General features: G+C 46.4%; 1 protein-coding gene across 4 annotated transcripts in view; it reads right to left on the bottom strand.

Moving 5' to 3' along the window:
* MYLK3 (myosin light chain kinase 3) overlaps positions 1-21,900 on the bottom strand; it is a 39,931-nt gene that overhangs the window by 5,175 nt on the left and 12,856 nt on the right. For all 4 annotated transcript variants that reach the window (XM_031458523.2, XM_064489197.1, XM_010982632.3 and 1 more), the window contains exons 2-9: positions 18,793-18,883; positions 17,565-17,949; positions 12,419-12,879; positions 10,909-11,014; positions 10,238-10,331; positions 9,714-9,823; positions 8,634-8,775; positions 4,713-4,783 (exon numbers count right to left, since the gene is read on the bottom strand). In XM_031458523.2, the coding sequence (XP_031314383.2) occupies positions 4,713-4,783; positions 8,634-8,775; positions 9,714-9,823; positions 10,238-10,331; positions 10,909-11,014; positions 12,419-12,879; positions 17,565-17,949; positions 18,793-18,883 (1,460 nt within the window). The remainder of the gene's footprint in view (positions 1-4,712; positions 4,784-8,633; positions 8,776-9,713; positions 9,824-10,237; positions 10,332-10,908; positions 11,015-12,418; positions 12,880-17,564; positions 17,950-18,792; positions 18,884-21,900) is intronic.

Genomic DNA, 21,900 nt, shown 5'->3' with positions numbered 1-21,900 from the left:
GTTACACATCTGTCCAAACCGACAGAAATGTACACCACCAAGAGTGAACCTTAATGTAAACTATGGACTTTGGGTGACTCTGATGTGTCAATGTAGGCTTATCAGTGTTGATAATGGGGACGCTTTGCATGTATGAGGACAGGAGATAAGTGGGAAATCTCTGTTCCTTCCTCCCCAATTTTGATGTGCACCTAAAACTGTTCTAAAAAAATAAGGTTTTCATTTTAAAATTAATTGGCATGTTCTATTTGCCAGATATCATGCTAAAAGTTTTATTTATGTAAACTCCATCCTCACAACAGCCCCATGAAGTTGGTGAGATCACTGTCCCCATTTTACAGATGAGGCAATTGAGAAATAGAGAAGAATAAAATAAGTATTCTGCCAATGTGCTCTGATTCTCTTAAATCAGGGAAGTGAGTTTTCAAAGTATATCTCCTCTCTTCCAAATTTGCTGAGAGTCGGGCAAGTGCAGATCTCAAGCCAACACAGCCTACATCCATTCAGCGAGAGAGTAACAAAGATCACCTTAGGGCCATGTTGTGGCAGGAAAACAGGGAGAGGAGGAGAGTGAGAATCTTCCTCTGGCAGCCTGCTTCTCCCCTGCACTGGCAGCTGCCCCAAGTCTCAAGGTCAAGGAGCCAAACAGAGAGGAAGAGCCTTCCCCTTGAGGAGAAAAACCCAGGCTCTCAGCCCCTGGACATCCTTTCCCAGGGTGCATTCTTGTTTCCCCAGCTTCATCTGCTCTGTATCCACATCCTGTGTCATGTGACTCTGTAGTTCCTTCCACTAGAGATGGCATATATTGCCCCATCCCACAATGCTGGGCTTAGCCATGTGAGATGCTTTGGCCAGTGGAATGTGAGTGGAAGTGACAATGGGCCAACTCCAAGCTAGGTATGCCCTCCTGCTCCTCTGCTATCACCATGAGAGGAGGATGACACACACCTGGAGCACACCTGTCCTCACTGCCCTGCATCTTGGATCCCAGCCCAGCTCAACTCAGCCTAGATCAGTGACTCCCAACCAGAAATGTGTAGGTAAAAGTTTAACAATCAGCTGTCTGATTTCTTTAAAACTCCTGATTTGTAGCATTTGCTAATGTCTGTGGTATAAGTACTGATCTCACCGTGTCTGATTTCAAAGTATCATGATGTCACTGGATGAAGAGTTGGGAAGAGATTGGCACACCATTCTAGTCTTCCCACCATACAGATAACAATAGGTATAAATAACCTCAAGAGCATAAGTAATAGTGAAATGTAAAATAATTAGGAAGTGATATTGTTTAAATGTGATGAATTGTTTTTAATATAATTTTTTAAATTGTGAGCTAATACAATTTAGTTTTTAATAATGGCCATGTTTAACAACTGGCTTACAAGATTCCTTATTATGAGCTAATATGAGTTGGGTCCAGCAGGCTGCTTCCCCAGTTGACTCAAAAACGTGTGGATGAGAATAAATAATTATAGTTTTAAGTCACATTTTGGGGTGATCTGTTATACAGTTGTGGAAATTGTTAACTAATACACCCACCCCAATGCTGTTGTCAAAATACCCACCAGACTCCCTCTCCAGATTCCTAGCACAAGGCCCTCTGTGATCATAAAGTCACATGTGAAGTTGGAGCCTCATAGGGTTTGGGGTAGGCACCTCCTTGCTCTGCTAAAAGATCTGATGAAATGGGCTTGGATTCCAATCTGAGCACTGGATTGGGAGGCAGGAGGCTCATCCTTGCACCAAACATTTCGGAGATCAAGCCAACACAAGATACTTCCCATCCTGTCACCACCTTCGACCCCTTGACATGTCCCTAGTGAGACCCATTGGTGGGTCTCACCACCCAGCCTGGTGTAACACTGGTCCCTCTTGCTGGATGTCAGAGCCTCTGAAGATTCGTTATAGCCCCTGCTCTCCTGAACGTCTTAGCACCTTCTCATAGCCTCACCCAGAAATACAACTGTGCTTTCTATAGATTGTATTATGGGGATAATTTGTCATTTTCTCCCTCTTTACAAACATTTGATTATTCTGAAGTATAAAATATGCTCTCTCAACCTGCATGTTCCCCCCACAGATCCTGCCTCTTAGAAGGGCACACTTCCCAGGCAATTTGGCAAAAGTCAATTTTCCAAACAATCCTTCTGCTGAATGACCAGTTTGCCAGACCACTGAGGATGTTTTTTGATGTTTTCCTTTCATTTTACAGCTGGAACTTGCGAGTCTGCCAGCCCAGGCCCACTGAGGGAAGTTTCCCAAGTTGTCACATTTTCAGACACCTGCACTTCTCCAGTGCCCAGCAGTTTCTCATGGGTGGCTTTCTCTTAAGCATAGTTTCCTGTGTTTATTTTCTTGAACTTGCCCTCTCTCTACCTCTGGTCCTGCTGGCAGAAATACTGTCCTCAATGCCCTTGACCAGATGAACAAGTTTGTCTGAGTCTTGGATGGATTGTCTGAGAGTTTGGGCGTAGATTCTGGTAACTGATTTTTGGTGAATTGGCCTAAAGCCATTTTCACCTCCCCACCAGCTAAGGCTCAGTAGCCTACAGGATAACGTTCCGACCTCTGAGCCTCCCTCTTCAGGACTCCTCACCCACAGCTCCCTCCTTCCCCCAGACCAGCCTGCTCACGTGCAGTGCGCATCCTGGTGCCAGCCTGTAACTCACACTCTCCCTCCTGCCTCCCCTCCGCGCTGAAGCCGGTTCTGGCAGGTGCACGAAAGCCAATCGTGCATCTCCTCCCAACTCAGCATTCAGTGACATCAAGTTAGTAGCTTGAAGTTGACCCATCTTAGCAAAGGTTACATATCAACCACACCTCCTCTCACACCCTGCCGCAGCTGGTTGCTAAACATTTACCACATACTGCTGCCTGCAGGTAACAAAACCCTGTCCATCCATTTCTTCTGGCTGCTCAGAGAAGCCTTCCCAGACTCCAGGAGCCTCAGTTTACTTCTTGCTTTGAATTCATAGTGTGTCACTGTAAATACTCATCTGGCAACTGGTCACCTGGCATTTGAGAGGATACTGCATACACTGGTGTGTGCATTCTCAATGAACACAATATTGCCCCACAGTGGGTGAAGTGATTCTTGGGGAGAGGACAAAAAAATCTTAGCTATTACAATGGTGTGTGGCTCTCCAAAAGGCCACAGTACTTAAACAGATACTCAGTACATCTGTGTATTAAATTCCATGAGGAAGGGGCCAGGAGATTAGGAAAGATGGTTAAAAAGGCTCTTTGGAAGGCAGGCAGTGACATAAAAAACAGGTTGAAAAACAGGGCTGTAGGGTATAAGACATGCAAGTGTATAGGATGCATCCCAATTTTAGCTAATATTTGGGAAACTATTAAGCAATTTTTTTACATTATGGATTGAAGGTGATTTTTAAGCATCTGAGTCGGGGGATTTGGCAGTGTTCATGAAATCTGATACACTGTGTTAATGGGATCCTGCAGGTACAGTGGGATAATATGAACTTCCTTCTGCTGTTACTCTAATGACATCACATTTGGCCTCCCATCCATCAAGTGGGGCTCTGAAAATGCATCTTTACACCTCAAAGAGGCGAGACTTAGGAAGACCACCATTGTGGTTTGATGCCACCTCCGGGAGGCAGGCGCTGGACACCAGAGGCTGAGCTCAGGCAAGCAGCTCTGTGTCCACAGAGACAAGACTGTCCTTTCTTCCCCTTGTGGGTGGAGTGGAAGAGCTGCAAGGCTCAAAAAGTGTCCAAAACAACTTCTTTGTGGGAGATGACCATTAGAGTAAGAGAAGAGTTGAAGACTTGGAAATGTAGCTGTGGTGTGAAGACCTACCTAGAAAATATGTGATCCTCAGGGAAATGTCATTCTTGGTAGAAATAAGATTCTGGAGGAATCCTGGAGAATGGACATATCTTTATTGCCATATTTATAGATGTGGATGCCTGAAGGTTTGCAGGACAGCCCTCCCCAATGCCAAGGGTCTGCTATGGCCTCTGGGTGTGCACGCCACAGGCAAGAGCCCCATAGAGGCCCTGTGTTTACCACATATGAGACTGGACAGGATCAAAGAGTAAAACTACCTATACTTCACAAGGCTTTAGACACTTTATGGAACTTCAATGTTTCTAAAATTACATATGATGTTCAGTTTATGCATTGAAACTTGATAACCTAACCACCTCACAGGTCTGCACTGTTGATGCATTATCTTACATAAACTTTGTGGTCATTTTGTGGTCATTTTACCAAGCTCTAACCCAGTCGTGAGTGCCCAGGACCACTTACCCAAGGCATCACCCTAAACTGTCACAAACTCTCTTCTCTGTTTTACCTAGTCACTTTCTAGGGGGCAGGGTTGGTCATGATGCGTCACACAGCTCACTACATCCTGGCCCCAGGAGGCCTGGGGAATGAACAGAATGAGCTGTTCAGCACCCCCATTCAGTGACCCCCACTTAACTATCACTCTTCTCTCTGCTCTCACGGGTGGTTTGAAGTGCAGTCAGTCCCACAACCTTTGAAGGAGAAGCAGGACCTCCAGCACAAAGCCAGCCCCGCCCCCACAGTAGTAACAAGGACTGTCTACACAGTCTTCATGAGAGATCTTTCTCATGTCAGTCCCATAACTAAAACTTGGCTGACCTTTAAGGTGACCATGCCCAAGAGAGCCACCAGGAGTCCCCAAGGAGTTCTGTCAATGTGCCAAAATATAACGCCCTTACCTTCTGGCCAGCCCGAAGTCAATGATCTTGATTTGGTGTCCTGTCTGATTGACACACAGTATGTTCTCTGGCTGGGAAAGAAAGAGATGTTTGCTTAGCTCAGTCAACAGCTAAGAAGGTCTGAGCTCCCACACTTACTTGTCAATAGGCCTGTTTCCCAGCCTCTAACAGAAAGCCCTACCGGGCAGCAATAAAGAGTGGTGTGAACTGGGGGGACATGGGGGACCCCCCACCCCGCCGTGTAAAGGGGTAGCCACTTCTCAGCCCCAGCCATTTGGCACCACACAGGGACACAGGCCCAGTCGCCAGAGTTCCTCAGTCCTCCAAAGAAGCTGGATATCCAGGTTTAAGTAAAAATTCCATGTTTTTAAATATTGACAATAAATCCAATTTAAACATGCATTCATCATGTGTGAGTCAAACATGACACCTTCTGGGATGCAGATTTGAAACCACGGACTTGTGGTGATGGTTCCAAACCCTGGCTACACACAAGAATCATCAGGGGAGCTCTCAAAAGTCTCAGTGCCCAGGCCCCGACCCTGATATCAGAATCTCAGGGGTGGGACCAAACCTCCAGTAGTTTGGTCAAGGAGATCAAAACTGCCAAATGTCCCAACCTGCCATTTTGTGGTGACAGCTGTGACCCATGGGATAGAGGTGGTAGTCTTGACATGCTTCTCTTAAATCTTTCAGATCAGCTCTGAGGTCCTGAGGGAGACTGGAATGACTCTTGTCACTTGTGTCAAACAAATTTGGATGGGTAAGGGTTGAGGGCAGATGGAGAGCTTATGGTATAAAGGACCTGGAGACCTGAGTCCAGTGTCTGATTTCCAAGAGTCGATTACTGAGGGTGAGTACTTTTCCATCCCTGAAATCTTAGTGTCTCCATCTGTAAAATGGGAATAATAACCTCTTCCTGCCTTCCTCCTGGGAAGGTATAAGGACCAAATGACATAACATGCATTAAAAACTTTACAGCTGGAAGAAAATGTCAGGTACGGTTTCTCCCAAAAGAGGGTTTTATTGCTATCTACAGTGGGATTATGAAATTTCTCAGATAGATACAGGAGAATGATGATTAAAAATCTCCATGTCTTCTTTACAAGGGCTAGAATACCACTGTCCAGTAGAAATATGATGTGAGCCACATTATAGGTGAACTTAATGTTTATAACATTATTGAAATATAAATAATAAACATAAATAATAATGAAATAATAAAATTCACTATTTTGAAGTATACATCTCAGTGGTTTTCAGTAGAAAGTTTACCACTGACTAATTTTAGAATATTTCTTGCAACAATGTTTTATAGTTTTCAGAGTATAAGGTTTACAAATCTTTGGTTAAATTCATTCCTTTTGAAGCTATTGTAAATGAAACTGCTTCTTAATTTTATTTACAGATTGTTGATTGTGAGTGTATAGAAATGCAATTGATTTTAATATATTTGTCTTACATCCTGCAACCTTGCTGAACTCATTTATTAGTTCTGTTTCCTCCCCACCCTCCTTAGGAATTTCTATACACAAAATCACATCACCTGTGAATAGAGTTTTACTTCTTCCTTTTCAATCTGGATGCTTTTTATTCTGTTTCTTGCCTAATTGCCCTGGTTAGAACCCAAGTACAATGTTTAACTTAATTTTTATAATAATTTTATTTAACCCAATATATAAAAAATAGCATCATTTCCGTAGGTTATCAAAATAACAAATATCAATGAGATATTTTTCATTATTTTTATCATACTGTCTTTGAAGGCCAGTGTGAATTTTACATTTATAGCACACCTCAATTCAGATACAAAATTTTCATCAGAAACATTTTAGATGTATTTAGATTTCATGAATAATTGTATTTACATTTCATGAAATGTATAGATTTGAAAAGTAAATTCACATTTTGAATTTGTTCCAAATGTACTTAAATGTTTTCTAATAATCGAGTTTAAGTTTTTAAATTTAAATTAATTAAAAGTAATAAAATTTGAAATTAATTTCCTCACTAGCCTTATTTCAAGTGACAAGCTTAATTGTCACATGTGGCTAGTGGCTACTATATTGGCTTCACTAGTGAATTCTATCAATCATTTAAAGAGGAATTAGTACCAATCCTTCTTAAACTCTTCCAAAAAGTAGAAGGGAAGGGAACACTTCCAAACTCATTTTACAAGGCCAGCATTACCCTGATAACCAAAACCAGACAAGGACATTATAAGAAAGGAAAATTATAAGCCAATATCCCTGACAAACATAGATGTAAAAATCCTCAACAAAGTATTAACAAACCAAATTAAACAATATATAAAATAGATTATACACCATGATCAAATGGGATTTATTCTAAGGATGAAAAGATGGTTCAACATATGCAAATCAATCAGTGTGACACACCACATTAATAAAATGAAAATAAAAATCATGATCACCTCAGTAGATGCAGACAAGGCACTTAACAAAGTTCAACACCTATTTCATAATAAAAACTGTCAACAAACTGGTTATAGAGAGAATGTACCTTAACATAATAAAGGTTATATATGACAAGTCGACAGATAACATACTCAATAGTGAAAAACTGGGAGCTTTTCCTCTAAGAGAAGGAATAAGACAAGGATGCCCACTCTTGCCACTTTTATTCAAAATAGTATTGGAAATCCTAGCCAGAGTAATTAGGCAAAATAAAGAAGTAAAAGCCATCCGAATCAGAAAGAAAGAAGTAAAACTGTCACTGTTTGTAGATGACATGATATATATAGAAAACTCTAAAGACTCCACCAAAAAGCTGTTAGAACTTATAAATTCAGTAGATTTTTCAGAATACAAAAGCAATATGCAAAATCAATTCCATTTCTATACACTAACAAGAAATTCTCAGAAAGAGAAATTTATAATTGATCAAAAAAAAAAATACTTAGGAGAAAATTTAACCAAGCTGATGAAAGATCAATACACTGAAAACTAAGACATTGATGAAAGAAATTAAAGAAGACATAAACAAATGGAAAGATAGTCCTTGCCCATGGATTGGAAGAATTGATATTGTTAAAATGTCTTACTACCCAAAGCAATGTACTGATTTAATGCAATCCCTATCAAAATTCCAATGGCATTTTTCAACAAAACAGAACAAGCCATCTAAAATTTGTATGGAACCACAAAAGAACCCAAATAACCAAAGCAATCTTAAGAAAGAAGAATAAAGCTGGAGGCATCATAGTCATTAAAATAGGATGGTATTGGCATAAAAACAGACACACAGATCAATGGAACAGAATAGATATTCCAGAAATTAACACATGTGGAAAAAAAAGAAAAAGAATGGCCACCACGTATCAAGTGTTTACTTTTTGTCAAGTAGACAAAAGAAAGTGAATTGCATTCAGTCAATAGAATATCATATGGCCCTTAAAGAGAATAAGAAAAAGTGTCTACAATGTAGCATTAACTAAAAAAGGCAAATTTAAAAACAAGATGCACAGTACAATCCCCTTTGTGTGTAACTGACCGTGTGTCATGTCAAATTGTTAGTACAGAAGACCTCTCAGCATAGAGACTGAGGGGGAAGAACTTTCACCATGCATTTTATACATTTCTTCATTATCTGTATTTGTTGCCACATGCATATCTTCCTATTTTAATTTTTAAAAAACTAATCTTAAAGATATTTTTATAGAAAAAAAGGTCATTGTATCATTTGATTTTCAAATAACACTTAACGAGGTACATATTATCCACATTTTACAGATTGAAGAACTGAGGCTGAGACTTGCCGGCCCAAGACCCCAGAGTGAGGAAATGGCAGGGCCGGGAAAGGAAGCCAGGACTATCTGCTGACAGAGATCTCAAAGATGAGGGAGCAGCAGAGGCTGGGAACCTGGGGCCCACCCGCCATATGCCCAGGGCGGACCCTGACCTTGAGGTCCAAGTGCAGGACGTAGTGCTGATGGAGGTAATGCACGCCCTCGCAGATCTGCTTGGTGAACAAGACCACATCCAGTTCCGTCAGGTTGTATTTCTCTTCCGTGATCCGGTCGAAGAGTTCACCCCCATTCACACTGCCAGGGCAAAGGGAGAGGCAGGCGCCGGCTGAGCAAGACTCTCAGAGGGCTCGTCCACTCTTATCGCCACGTGAGCCCACGGGCACCACTGCCATTTGGGGTTTTATGGGGGCCTTTGCTCTGCCCCATCCCCAGTTCAGAGTGTGGGTGGTAGAAAGGAAGAGGTGGGCCAAATGGGAGGGAGGCTGGGGCTTGTCTGCAGGGTTGATCATCCAGGCTCACTCCCAGTTCTCACTCCAGAGACCCTAGGCCAAGGTTGTAACTCATTGGCCTACAGGAAACAGTCAGTACCTACATGGCAAGAACCCTAAGTGGACAGATCAGACCAGATATGAGACAAAAGTTTTCCTGAAACTCACAGCCCTTAATCCAACTTTTGTTTTTCCACTTCTGATAGAGAAATGACATGACAAATGTTTCCCTCTCCTCAGTCCTACCAGAAGGAAAGAGCAACACAAGCACAATAATAAATGTCCCCTGAGCCCTCGGCCTCCGTGTCACGGGTCGTTGGAAGCGGTGGGGACTGTAGCAAATGGGAGACTGGCTGCCCTGTCTGCAAAGGTGAGTTACTATGAGCTCCAGCATGCCGTTTCCAGCTGGAAACGCGGATCCAGCATGACTAGAGCCCTTATATTTTCAAGAAAAGCCAGACATCTAGGTTTTAATGTGGAATTTCCCAATTTCCAACTGTTAACAACTAAATCAAAATTACTAAAAATTGTGTAGGCCAAACCAAGATTTGCAGGTCAGACCAGGTTCACTGGCCGCTGGTTTGTGACACATGGCTTTGTCCTCCACGTTCCGTACTGGAGTGTCAAGAAGATCAGAGGACTGCGGTCCCTGGGAGTCACAGTGAGGGGAGGGGCAGGGAGGGCTCTGCTTGGAACCGCAGCTCCCAGCCCTGCCCTGTGCCCCAGCCCGACTCCCGCACTCACTACTCCATGACGAGGGTGAAGCTGTTCTTGCTCTCAAAGGCGTCGTAGAGCTGGATCAGGTTCACGTGGCTGAGCTGGTTCATGATGCTGATCTCGTTCTTCACATCCTCCTTGTGGAGCCAGAGGGGAGAGGCGTTTCCAAGAAACCGGTCAGGAAGAGAAGCCAGCTGTGCCTCCCGAGACACACGCCCGCCCACCCACATCCTTGTTCCTGCTCTCATTACCCCAGGTTTCCTCAACTCACCACCCACACCAGCTTCTCAGAACAGAAGGGACCTTAGTCTAACCCACCCTTTTCCCAGAGAGGAAGCCTGAGGCCCAAGAAGGAAACCTGGAGGTCCCGGAGGGCCCCATTGCCCAGGGTGCAAGGTGACCGCTGACTGGAAGGTGGGGGTCATGGAAAAGAAGAGGGAAAGGTGGCCGGGTTTCCTGCTCAGCATGGAGGGGCCCAGGGCTGTGCAGGCCCTGGGCAGCCCAGAAGGAAAGGAAGGAGTCCTGAGCCTGGCCCAGGGCAAACACCTCACCCGGTCCTTGGTGCTCTTCACTTTGATGATCTTGGCCGCCAGCGAGAGGCCTGTGGCCTTCTCTGTGCATCTGTGGACCTGGCCAAATCGGCCCCTGCAGAGACACGAGGACTCAGCAGGCTCAGAGCCACAGAGGTGCACCCCCCACGTGGTGGACCATCCCCATCCTGGCCCTGGGGCTTTTCCGGTCCTACCTCTGTCCCCCACACACCCTGGGGATCACCCTGCACCCCTGAGGTACCACAGTCATCACCCCCACATCACGCAGGCTACTTGAACCTGGAGAAGATCTTCTTCACCCTATTCATGTGGGCCGTCCTGCATTCTAGGGGTGTCCCCCTCCCCCCCACCCCTGGGCAGTCCCGCACCCTAAAGGACATCCCTCTTACCCCACCCCACGTTGGCTCTCCTGCCACCTCCAGGACACGGGTCCCACGCCCACACCATGTGGGTCCCCCTGCACGCTCCGCCTCTTCTCACTCGTACCATGCGGGCTCCCCTGCACTCTGCAGGTGTCTCTTCACCCATTCTTTGTGAGCCCTCCCCCAACCCTCAGACATCCCACTCCTGGCCGTGGCTCCTTCAGTCAGTTCCCAGGAACCACCCAGCAGCACCCAGCTCAGTTGTCCGTGTCCCTGCCCCACTCCCCATCAATCAGAGGGCCCGCTTACCCTCCCAGGACTTCGTGCTGGCACACTGCGTAGCCTGCTGAGGTCGAGGTCTCCTTGACACTCACCACCCGGTGTTCGAAAGGGGCTGGCGGGGCCGGACTGTCATCTGTTCAGGAGACGGCAGCCTGTGAGCCTCCATTGTGCAGCCTCCACCTCTCAGCTCCCCACCCACACCCCCACACCCCCTACCCTCATCCCAGACCCACTTGTTCAGAGCCTGGTCACAGGAGCACTCCAAATATTCCAGGGACAACTCCATTACCTCCACAGCCGTGTATCCAGAGCAGAGGAAATACTGCTATTTTCTCTTTGTTTGATAAGCAACTTTCTGCTCCCAAAAGTAGAAGATGGAGTTTGCTTTGAGAGCATATTGTGTATCCGTTTTGTTTCTGCAAAGGTGAGCCCGAGCCCTAGACTACAAGTGGGTAACATTGGTGGTTTTGTTGTTTTCTGAGCCCCTAGAAAGTTTAGGAAAGCCTGGATTCTGGCTGTGTCACAGGGATTCCACATCTAGAGTTCCCATCTGAAGTTTCCTTTGCTGCAAAGTAACTGCCTTCTGTCCTCAGTGGCTGTGTAGCCACAAGGTTTGGAGCCCAACAGTCAGATCCTGGCCCCGTCAGCGCTGCCTCTGTGGCCTTAAGCGTGTTTCTCAGCCTCTCCTGTGTTTCCACACATCTCCACACCAGAGGCCTGTGAGGACCGATGCCACCACCGATGCCCGGGTCTCAGCACACACTGAAGCCTTGCTGGTGTTGGCTTTATCACCATCCCAAGTCTCAGAAAAGACTCAAAAGCCACAGCCTGCTCTCCACTGTGTTTCAGGAACTAAGGGATGCCTGTGTCCACACTGGGACCAAGTCATGCAAGGGGAGAGGAAGCAGCCAGAGAGGTCAGCATGACAGGGCAGCGGTGGGGCCTGGAAGTGTCAGGAGGCACAGGATGACCTGCAGAACACTCAGCCCATCCTCAGGGACTTCCAGAAATTCTGGGGCAGGGAATCAGCAAAGGGTGGACTTCCTGCTGCCATGTGGGATGAGGGCTCCGACCAATGAGGGTGTGACCTTAAGGGCTGGAGGACTTGAGGCCCTTTGGGTCACAGGAGCACAGGGAAGCCTGTCAGCACCACTGGGACAGAAAACAGGTCAGCAGCCCCTTCCCGATCCTGAATGAGAGGCCATTCGGTGCAAATGGCTGATGGTAGGTTAAATACACCAGTTAGTGGATTTGCTTTCTAATAGGAGCCTTCCTTGTCTCAATCCAGAATGATTCCAATAGTATCAGCAGGCAGGTGGCTTTGAGAAATCCACCCAGAGGTTCCTGCCTCTCCAAAGGCTACAGCCAACCTGACTCTCCGTGCCTCTGTCTCCAGCCCGGGGAAATGCCGCAAACTGTTCCAAGTCTTGGACTCGCCCAAACCCACATTCTCTCTCCCTGAAAGCTTCAGGGAGGATGCCCAGCAGTAGGCCCTTCAATCTCACTCCCCTCGGGGCACAGCAGCGGCCTCACTTACCCAGAACCAGGCTGCCAGCCTCTGCTCCCGGGGGCGTCCTCCTTCCTGCTTCTGTTCCGCCTGTGTCGCCGGCTGTGCAGTCCTTCTCAGGCTCAGGGTTTGCTGTTCCTGGGTCTGTGTCCTGCGGCGGGCCTGGGGCCCCGGCATCGGCACCCTTGCCCTTCCTGGGACTGCTCAGTGCCACAGCAGAGGGAGCAGCCCCAGGCCCCTGCTTCTCCTTGGCCTTTGCTCCCCCGCCACTGCTCCGCCTCCGCAGTGGGGAAAATGCACTGGCTCCTTTGGGGATATGTTCTCCCGACTCAGTCCCAGGGGCCTGGGGACAGCACCTGGGCCCAGGTGGGTCTTTCTCACCTGGATGGGCAGCTCCTAGAGGCTCTGTAGAGGGGGGGTATCTGAGGCTGCCCCCTCGTGTCACAAGCAGTTCCCCAGGAGTATCTGTCTCCTGCACGTGGATGGAGATCCTGGAGCAGAGAGATATATGGCCCTGAGGTTAAAAGCAAGGACTTGAGTCACAACAGATCTGGGTTCAAATGCCTGCTTCTGGCATTCACTGACCAGGGCCTCTTAGCCTCAGTTTTCTCATCTGTAAAAAGGGCCTTTTGGGTTGTGATAGTAGTAAGAGTTAGCTTGTGGTTGATATCAGCACAGATTCCAACCCCTACCCCTCTCTGCCCAGACAGGACACCAGGGGAGAGACTGGCTTCAGTGGCGTATGGTGTTATCAGCTCTCAGGATTCCACTGGATCAGCATCCAAGGAAGGCTTGAAGCAAGGGTTGTGGTGGACAGGGGTGGGCACCAGGTACTTCTGAGGCCCCTTGGAAATCTGCTTCTGCCTCAGGAGGGTTGTGGCCTGGAGGCAGGGGACCTGGACTCTTCTCTCCCTTCTCTGGGCCTCAATTTGCCCTTCCATTAAATGAAGAGAAAGCTGAACCAAGTCAAACATCACACTGGAATCCCCAAAGTAGACATAATTTACTAAAATCAGGCAATTTCTCAGGGGGGAGGGTATAGCTCAAGTAGTAGAGCGCATGCCTAGCATGCATGAGGTCCTGGGTTCAATCCCCAGTACCTCCATTAAATAAATAAATAAGCTTAATTATCTCCCCCCAAAAAACAAAATAAATAAATAAAATATTTTAAAAATCAGGCAATTGCTCATTAGAGTCTGGACTTCCCATTTCTCTTGAATAAATAGCCCTGGCTCTGCTGGGCCTGTGTGCTTATATAGCTGAGGGAACTCTCTGCGACCCCACAGGCCCCACTGGGCCCACTTCATCCATTTTTGTTACCCAGACCAAGCAGCATTATGGTTTGGGCCCCCAGCTGGAGGTTGGGAAGGCCCTCTAAGCCCTGACGTTCAGAGGGAAGGGCCCTGACCCTGGCAGCTTCAGACCCTCCCTCTCAGAGTTGCCCCGACTCTGACTGCCCCACTGCCAGGGTCTATGTGTGTTGGAGTGGCGGCGGGGGGGGGTGTCTGGCATGGACTGGGTCTCAGAAGGGAGCCCGGTGGCCTCCTTCCTGGTCTTCTTAGCTCTGCCACCAGGTTGCAGGATGGGGCTGGGTTTGGTCAAGTCTTCTGTCAAACAGGGATGGTAACACCTCACAGATGTGCTGAGAGTGACTAAGAAAGGAAAACAAAAATGCAGGAGAGCTCTAGCTGTGAAGCCTAAAATGGCGCAGCCACTGTGGAAATCAGTATGGTGGTTCCTCAGAAATGGAAAAATAGAACTATCATAAGATCCAGCAGTCCCACTTCTGGAAAAATATCCGAAAGAACTGAAAGCAGAGTCTCAAAGAGATATTAGTATACCCATGTGCATAGCAGCATTGTTTATAACAGCCAAATGTGGAAGAAACCAAGTGTCATTGACAGATGAAGGAATAAACAAAAAATAGCATATACATATGTGAATGAAAAATACTGCAAGCCATATCAGTAAACAAAGAACGCTAAAGCCATCAAATCATCAGTGGCTGCCACCACCCCTCAGTGAAGGCAAGCCTGCAGCCCAGCCTCTGCAGCCACTCACAATGGTGCCCTCTGAGGGGACTCAGAACAAGAAAGGACAGGATACTGGCCCTAGATAGCTAGGTGCTTGTCAAAGGAATGAATTCAGTGAGCCCAAGTGTTTGCTTCCTTCCATACATAGAAAAGTGCTAAATTCTTTAACTTGAGATGCCTGGTTTTCTTTAGATAACAAGTAATCTTTTAATGTTCCAACTACCTGGGCTTTGTTGTAAAACTCATATATATCTTAGCTCCTCCCCTACCTCTTCAGAGCAGTCCCTCAGAGAGAACTGAGAGGCTGTCATCCTGGGCTGAGTCCTCAGAATTGTCCACCGAGTAAAACATAACTCTCAACTTTTAGATTGTGCATTTATTTCAGTCAACACATACAATGGAGTATTCTTTGGCCTTAAAAAGGAAGGAGGTTCTGACTCATGCTATTACCTGGATGAAACTCGAGGACATTATGCTAAGTGAAAAAGCCAGAAACAGAAAGACTGATTCCACATATATGAATGAATGAATTATATGAGGGACAAAGTCATAAAGACAAAAAGCAGAATGGTGGTTATCATGATCTGGGAGGAGGGGAAATGGGACTTGTTTGATGGTTACAAAGATTCAGATTTGCAAGATGAAAAAGTTCTGGAGATCTGTGTCACAACAACATGAATATACTTAACACTATTGAACTGTACACTTTAAAATGGTTAAGATGGTAAATTTTATGTTATGTGTTTTTTTACCACAATTTTTTTTAAGCAAGGGCTTTCCCCAGCAGCTGGAGGCTGGGGCTCCCTCTCTGAGCTGTTGCACGTCCTCTGAGAGCAGTGCCTGTTCCTGAATGCACTGTTCACAGCCAAGCCTTGGGCAGGAGGCAGTAAAATTCCCCCAACACTCCCTCAGGAGGAAGTCTGAGTTAGTGATGACAGGATCAGATGGGAAAGGTGACATCTAAGCCCAGCTCAGGTCTCATCTTGACTGAGGGACACAGGAAACCAGATGATGGAAGAGTATCCAGGTGGTCAGTGGCCAGCTGAGAAGGCCAACGGTCACTGTGTTCCCCTTAGTCTTTGCACCTGGAGCCATGGGATGACCCCAAGGAACAGCCATGTGTTCCCACACCACTCTGAGTACCCAAGGCTTCCCACCTCTTGCGCAGCTCACCCAGGGCGGGCACTGCTAATCAGTTGCAGCCCTCTGTCCCACCAAATCCAGTGAGGGCCTCAGGATCCTCTACACAGGCAGCCACTGCTAAGCAGAACCAATGCTGAGTTCAAATCCATTTTCCTCAAGATATACCCATGTGCTAGGTGAGAGAAGACAGGCAGTGATCTCCCTACTTCCTGAGCCCTGTCTGAAATTCAGCTCAGGGTTGAAACTGACATACAGACCTTCCCCCTCACCTAGAATCATTTTGGGGCCCCTAACAGGTTCATGGAAAGTTCACACTCACCCCAGATTCCACATGGAGAGTCCTGGCCAGGATCCAGGGATGCCTGCCAGGAATCCCTCCCTCTGGCTGGCTGGGTCTCCTGGGGACTCACATTTCCTTCCAGAACAAAGGCAGACAAAGGATCTGGGCTTCCCTGCGAGCTGCCACAGCACACACAGACATTAGCTCCCCTCCCTGCACCAGGCCTCAGGGAGCATGGTTTCAGGCCAAGATAGCCCATGGCAGCCACAGAATGGCATCAGAAGAATGAGAAGCCCAGAAAGCACAGTGCCCACAAGTGGGCTGCCTGAGGGCCAGGACACACTGCCCCCGGGGCTGGAGAGCACAGTGCTAGGGACCGACAGTCAGAGGGTCTGGTTCTCCATTCTCCCGCACCACGTCTGCTGAGGGCAGGTCCTGAGGCCAAGTCCTGAGGGTCAGGACACAGCCCCACCTCCAGGACTCCAAGCATAATCCTCTTGAAAGCCCCCTGGATTGATTCAGCCTACACCAACCTCCCACCTCTGAGTGCCCATTCTTCTCTCCCCACCATAGTATTTAGGACTTAATGAAATGCTGACCTGAAGAAGCAGGATAATGCAGTGGTTAAGGGCACAGATTCTGGAGTCCAAACACCTAGATCCATCTTAAATTTCTTGAGACTTGTTTTGTGGCCTAACATGTGATCTATCCCGGAGAACATGCCATGTGCATTTGAAAAGAATATGTATTCTTAGATCAAGCAATTTTCCCAACAACAATGGTATGAAATGAGATAGCAACTACAGAGAGAAAAATGAGAAAAGAGCAAACACGTGGAGACTAAACAACATGCTACTAAAAAGCCAGTGGGTCAATGAGGAAATCGGAAAATACCTCAAGACAAATGAAAATGGAAACACAACACTTCAAAATCTACAGGATGCAGTAAAAGTTGTTCTAAGGGGGAAGTTCATAGCAATACAAAAAAACAATAAAAATCTCAAATAAATAACCTAACCTACCACCTAAAGGAATGAGAAGAACAGACAAAGCCCAAAGTCAGCAGAAGGAAGGAAAAAAATAAAGATCAGAGAGGAAATAAATAAAACAGAGATGAAAGAACAGCAGAGAAGATCAATGAAACCAAGAGTTGGTTTTTTGAAAAGATAAACAAAATTGATAAACCTTTAACCAGGCTCACCAAGAAAAAAGGAGAGAGGATTCAAATAAACAAAATGAGAAATGAAAGAGGAGAAATAACAACCAATACCACAGAAATACAAAAATCCTAAGAATACTATGAACACTTATACGCAAACAAATTGGACAATCTAGAAGAAATGGACAAGTTTCTAGAAACATAAAACCTGCCAAGATCAAATCATGAACAATTTGAACAGGACAATCACTAGTAGTGAAATAGAATTTGTAATAATAATAGTAACTTTTAAAACTCCCAACAAACAAAAGTCCAGGCTCGGACAGCTTCACAGGGTAATTCTACCAAACATATAAAATACTGGTGCCTGTCTTCTGAAACTATTCCAGATTCTCTGAGCTCCTGGAAGCAGAGTCTAGGCCTTCTGTCTTCCCCTCATGAGGCCAGCCAATGCTGTGCACACAGCAGACACCACCAGAGCAGCTGGGCCCCTGGCCATGTTCCAGGCAAGGGGCTGCAAGTTAATTCCTTCCCTTGCCACCCTAGAGGAGCACCCCTTACCTTGGAGGTGCTTCTCCACCACTGTGAGCTGCCTTGGCCTGGGCTGGTGGCCCTGGAGTCAGCCTCATGCCCTCCTCTGAGGGCCGAGGGTCAGGCCTACTGGACGATATTCCTTGTCCTGCACCCGGTGCAGCCTTCTGGCTGGTGGGGGCCTCACTGACCCTGTCAGGTACCGCAGATAATTCCAGGCCAGTCCCGGACTTCTCGCAGGATGCCCCAGGAGCTCTGGCTTCCACCGCTGGGAGCACCTGTGCTGGGCCAGGAACTCCTTCTCCCTGCCCCAGTGAGGATTCTGCCTGGGTGAGGAGGTCAGGTCCTATCCCCGAAGCATTGATGGGGGGCAGCCTCTCCACTGTCCCCTCTGGCAGGCCCACCTTCTCGGTCTCTATGGGAAAATAAACAGGATATAAATGACTCCCATTTAGAGGAACCTGTTCCAAAGATATTGTGAAAACACAGGGCCAAAATTCAGCGCATCGTGTTTATAATAGGCAGACTGCAAACAACCCAAATGACCATCCGGATGGGGCTGGTTGACTAAACCAGGGCACATCACACAAGGAGTGCCGCCCAGGCATAGAAAAGGAGAAACCAGTACCTCCATATGCAGCTATGGAGTGATCTCAGGACGTCCTGTCAGGGAGAAAAGCAAGGTGACGAAAAGTGTGTGCGGTGTGCTTCTGCTTGTCTAAGAAGGGAGGGTGTGTGTGTGTGTGTGTGTGTGTAAATACTTCTAATGTGGTCTAAAGAGACTGGACCTCAAAGGAAAGATAAGACAAAAGCTTTTTTAAATGGTTACATATGTGGGGGAGAAAGCAGGATGTCAGGAAAACACACAGAAGCGAGGCTTCTCTTAATGTACCTTGTTTTGTCAGTTTGACTTTGGAAACGTGTACCTATTATGCAAAATTATAAAAGACAATTAAACTTTTAAAAAAAAAATCCGTAAAATTTTAAAGTTGAGTGAAATAAACCTGAGTATTAACTTGGTGGCATAGCTTACACCAAACTTATAATAGGAAGGAATTATTCCAAGCGACTTTAAAACATAGCATTACACAGTGGGATAGACATAAATGACAAAAAGAACTGCAAAAAAAAAAAAAAAAAGAAGTAGCAGCAGCAGCTTTAACAGTAGTTCAGCAATCACACTGGTGGTGGTGGTGGTGTTTTTATTCTGAAACCATCAGGTATGCACGTGGAATAAAGCAAATGGGGCCCCACTCACCTTCCCAAGGCGCCCTGAGCTCAGCTTGTACACCTCTGGTGCTCAGCGTGTGCTTTGGTTTGGCTCCTTTCTCTTCCACTCGCTCTCTGTTCTTAAAGAACAATCATAAAAATGATCGTCATCATCAATATCATCATTCAGGCCACAAACGTTTGTTGAGCACCTGCCATGGGCTTGAGATAGAAGCACTTAGGTTTCTTCACATAGTCTCACAGTAACACTAGAGGACACATATTACTATTGTCACTCTTGTCATTTTAGAGATAAGCACACAGGCTTTTCCAAGGTCACAAGTCCTTTCAAATGGGTCACCACATTGCAGGTAAGGGGCAGACCAGCCCCTGGCAGGGCAATCTAAATAAACCCAACCTCAAAATACTTATACCAGGCATGGGAAAGAAATTTAATCTTAAAGTGTCAATCAATCATTCATGGCTCTTATAGTGTTGGCCTGGGTTGTATACTGAAGTCAGATAAATCATGCTTTCGGGAGGAGAGTGTCACAGTCAATGAATAATGTCTGCTTGGAAGCTGGGTGGGTGGATCCCATGGTCGCCCCTTTACAGCACAGCAGTGTGGCCAGGAGCGTGGCTTCACAGACACTTGAGCCAGAGCTACTGGGTTTAAAGCCCACCTTCACCACTTGGCCAAGATCCTTAGTTTCTCTGCATCTCACTTTCCTCATCTGAGAAATGGGAAGAATATTATCTACTTGTAGAGCTAGTGGGAAGATTGGGGTAGTTAATTTCCTGAGAAGTGTGCTCAGCACGTGGTCAGTGCTCTGTAGTTTTGGTGACTGTGTCCTTCCTGAGGGTGGATCATATAAGCATGCTGAGCCTACTCAGAGGCTCTCGGGGGTTCTTCCTTAACTCAGAATGGTCCACGCCAGGCCAGTGCATGTGCTCCTAAAATCATCTAGAGCACTGAGCATTTCCAAGTGCAAATATTTTTAGGTGGCCTGACCCTTGCTGGGTTCCCCGGTGCTTCTGAGCCTTTGACTGGTGCGGCCCCTAAGATCCCTCCTGGCGCTTGTCACGGAAGCAGGTCTCGTCTCATCCCAGAGACTGGAGGGCCTTTCTCCTGCCTTGGCCACAGAGGCCCCAATTAGGAGCCCAGGGTCCAAAAAGAGCTCACATTTTGTTTGGCTTGCATAACATTTAAAAATTTTAAACTTGTTATGATCATTTTAAATCTAGAAGATTTTTACATTAAAAAATCCAAGTTCCCATTTGGGGTTATAGAATTGTTCTGTATTTTGCTAATGGTGTTGATTATTTAGCTGTATACATTTGCTGACCCATATACTTAAAATGTGCATATGTAGTGTGTGTATGTGCAGTTTATTGTATGGAAATTATACCTTACTAAAACTGATTAGAAAAAATTCTAGGTTCCTAGCTTGTCTTGAAAATATTCTGACAATCTGGCAGCTCTATGCCCACATGGCAAAAATTGGCTGGAGCAATTCCCTCTAACTGGGCCACCACAGTCCTCACGTCTCTTGAATGTCTCCCTGACACTAAGGATGAAGGTCGGTTCCACTGTTTTTCCTATATTGCCCCCGCTTCTCCCAGTCCTGTTTCCTGCTTATGCCTTTGGGATTCCAGGGCAGTAAGCTTTGCCCTCTTTTTTTCTTAATATATATATTTTTATTGAAGTATAGTCGCTTAACAATGTGTCAGTTTCTGGTGTACAGCATGGTACTTCAGTGATACATGAATATACATATATTCGTTCATATTCTCTTTCATCATAAGTTGCTACAAGATATTGAATATAGTTCCCTGTGCTACACAATATAAACTTGTTGTTTATTGGATTTTGAGAATCCTTCTATATTTCGAAGTGACAGACACCATGCTAGAGTTCAGTAGGTGTTCTGTGCAATTCAGTGGGCTTGTAGATGTAATTCTTGGTGTATCTGTGGGAGAGGGTGAGCTGTCTCTCCACTCTGCCTTCTTGGCACCTCCCCCAGCTTTGCCCTCAACAGTAACAACATAACACATGTGAACACATAACCCAGGGCCTGGCATGTGGCAGGCACTTAGTAAGTAAATGCTGGCTGCTGTCATCATGATTATCACCAGCATTGTCAATGTGACCCAGGTTCCCTGCTAGCAGAGACTTCTGCCTTCGTCTCTTTCTACAGACTCTGTCTTGCCACCCCCGTAGTTGGAGGAACTGGAAGCATTATCACGGCTGCCTCCTGTTTCATCCACCAGTAGGGAGGGACTTGAACAGACTGTCCTTTGGCAGACCTTGTTGGGTTCAGACTGTCCTCTCCCTCCCTCTGTCTTGGTGGCAGGAGGCATGTGCGTGCATGCGCACACACACATACACACACATATGCAGAGCTGGGTTTTGTCTTCAGGGCTCAGGCTTTTGGTCTCTGCCTTGTCCAGTGCATCCAGAAGATGGAGAAGAGACCCCAGACACTTAGGCATCTAGGACTGATGCCTCCTGAGCAGTTGGACTGATTCGGGCCACCCTGGCGAGGTCTGAACCTGTCCTCCACGTTGTTACTACCAAATGAAGCACCATTGGGCACTCCAGAAGGAAGAGGAGCTTCACGAAGTCCTGGCAGCCAGTGCTGGGATCAAATTCAAATGCACAAATGACCTCTTTGTCCCTACTCCCTTGGGAAATACAAGGAGGGTCTCCACAAAGTCTCCATGATGCACTGCTTTCAGCATCAACAGTGTGCTAAGTAGCTGGGGCTCGGTCCAGCCCACTCTCCGACACCCCCTGAGACCAGCCCCGCCCTGGTCACACACACAGAGGGAAGCAGAAGCTTCAGGTGCTGATGAGGAGCTGACAGCCAGACTGGGAGGCGAGATCCAGCCCTCCGCTAGCTACCCAATGTGTGTATTAAACACAGAAGAAAGATCAGTCACATGCCAGATCAGTTGCAGACAAGAACTATGGCAGGAACTCAGAAAACGGAGAGTTCTTTGACTTCACCCTATCCAGAAATGCCCAAATATCCTAACACGTGGGAGAGCTAATTTCACTAATGTGTGAAAATTCTTACAAATCAAGAAAAAAGGCAAAAAAATGAAATAGAAAAGAGAGAAAAAGACAGGAGCAAATTAAAACCAGAATGAGATC

Source organism: Camelus dromedarius, chromosome 9, assembly GCF_036321535.1.
Source record: "Camelus dromedarius isolate mCamDro1 chromosome 9, mCamDro1.pat, whole genome shotgun sequence".
NCBI classification, from domain to species: Eukaryota; Metazoa; Chordata; class Mammalia; order Artiodactyla; family Camelidae; genus Camelus; species Camelus dromedarius.
This window is presented reverse-complemented; position numbering and strand designations above follow the sequence as displayed.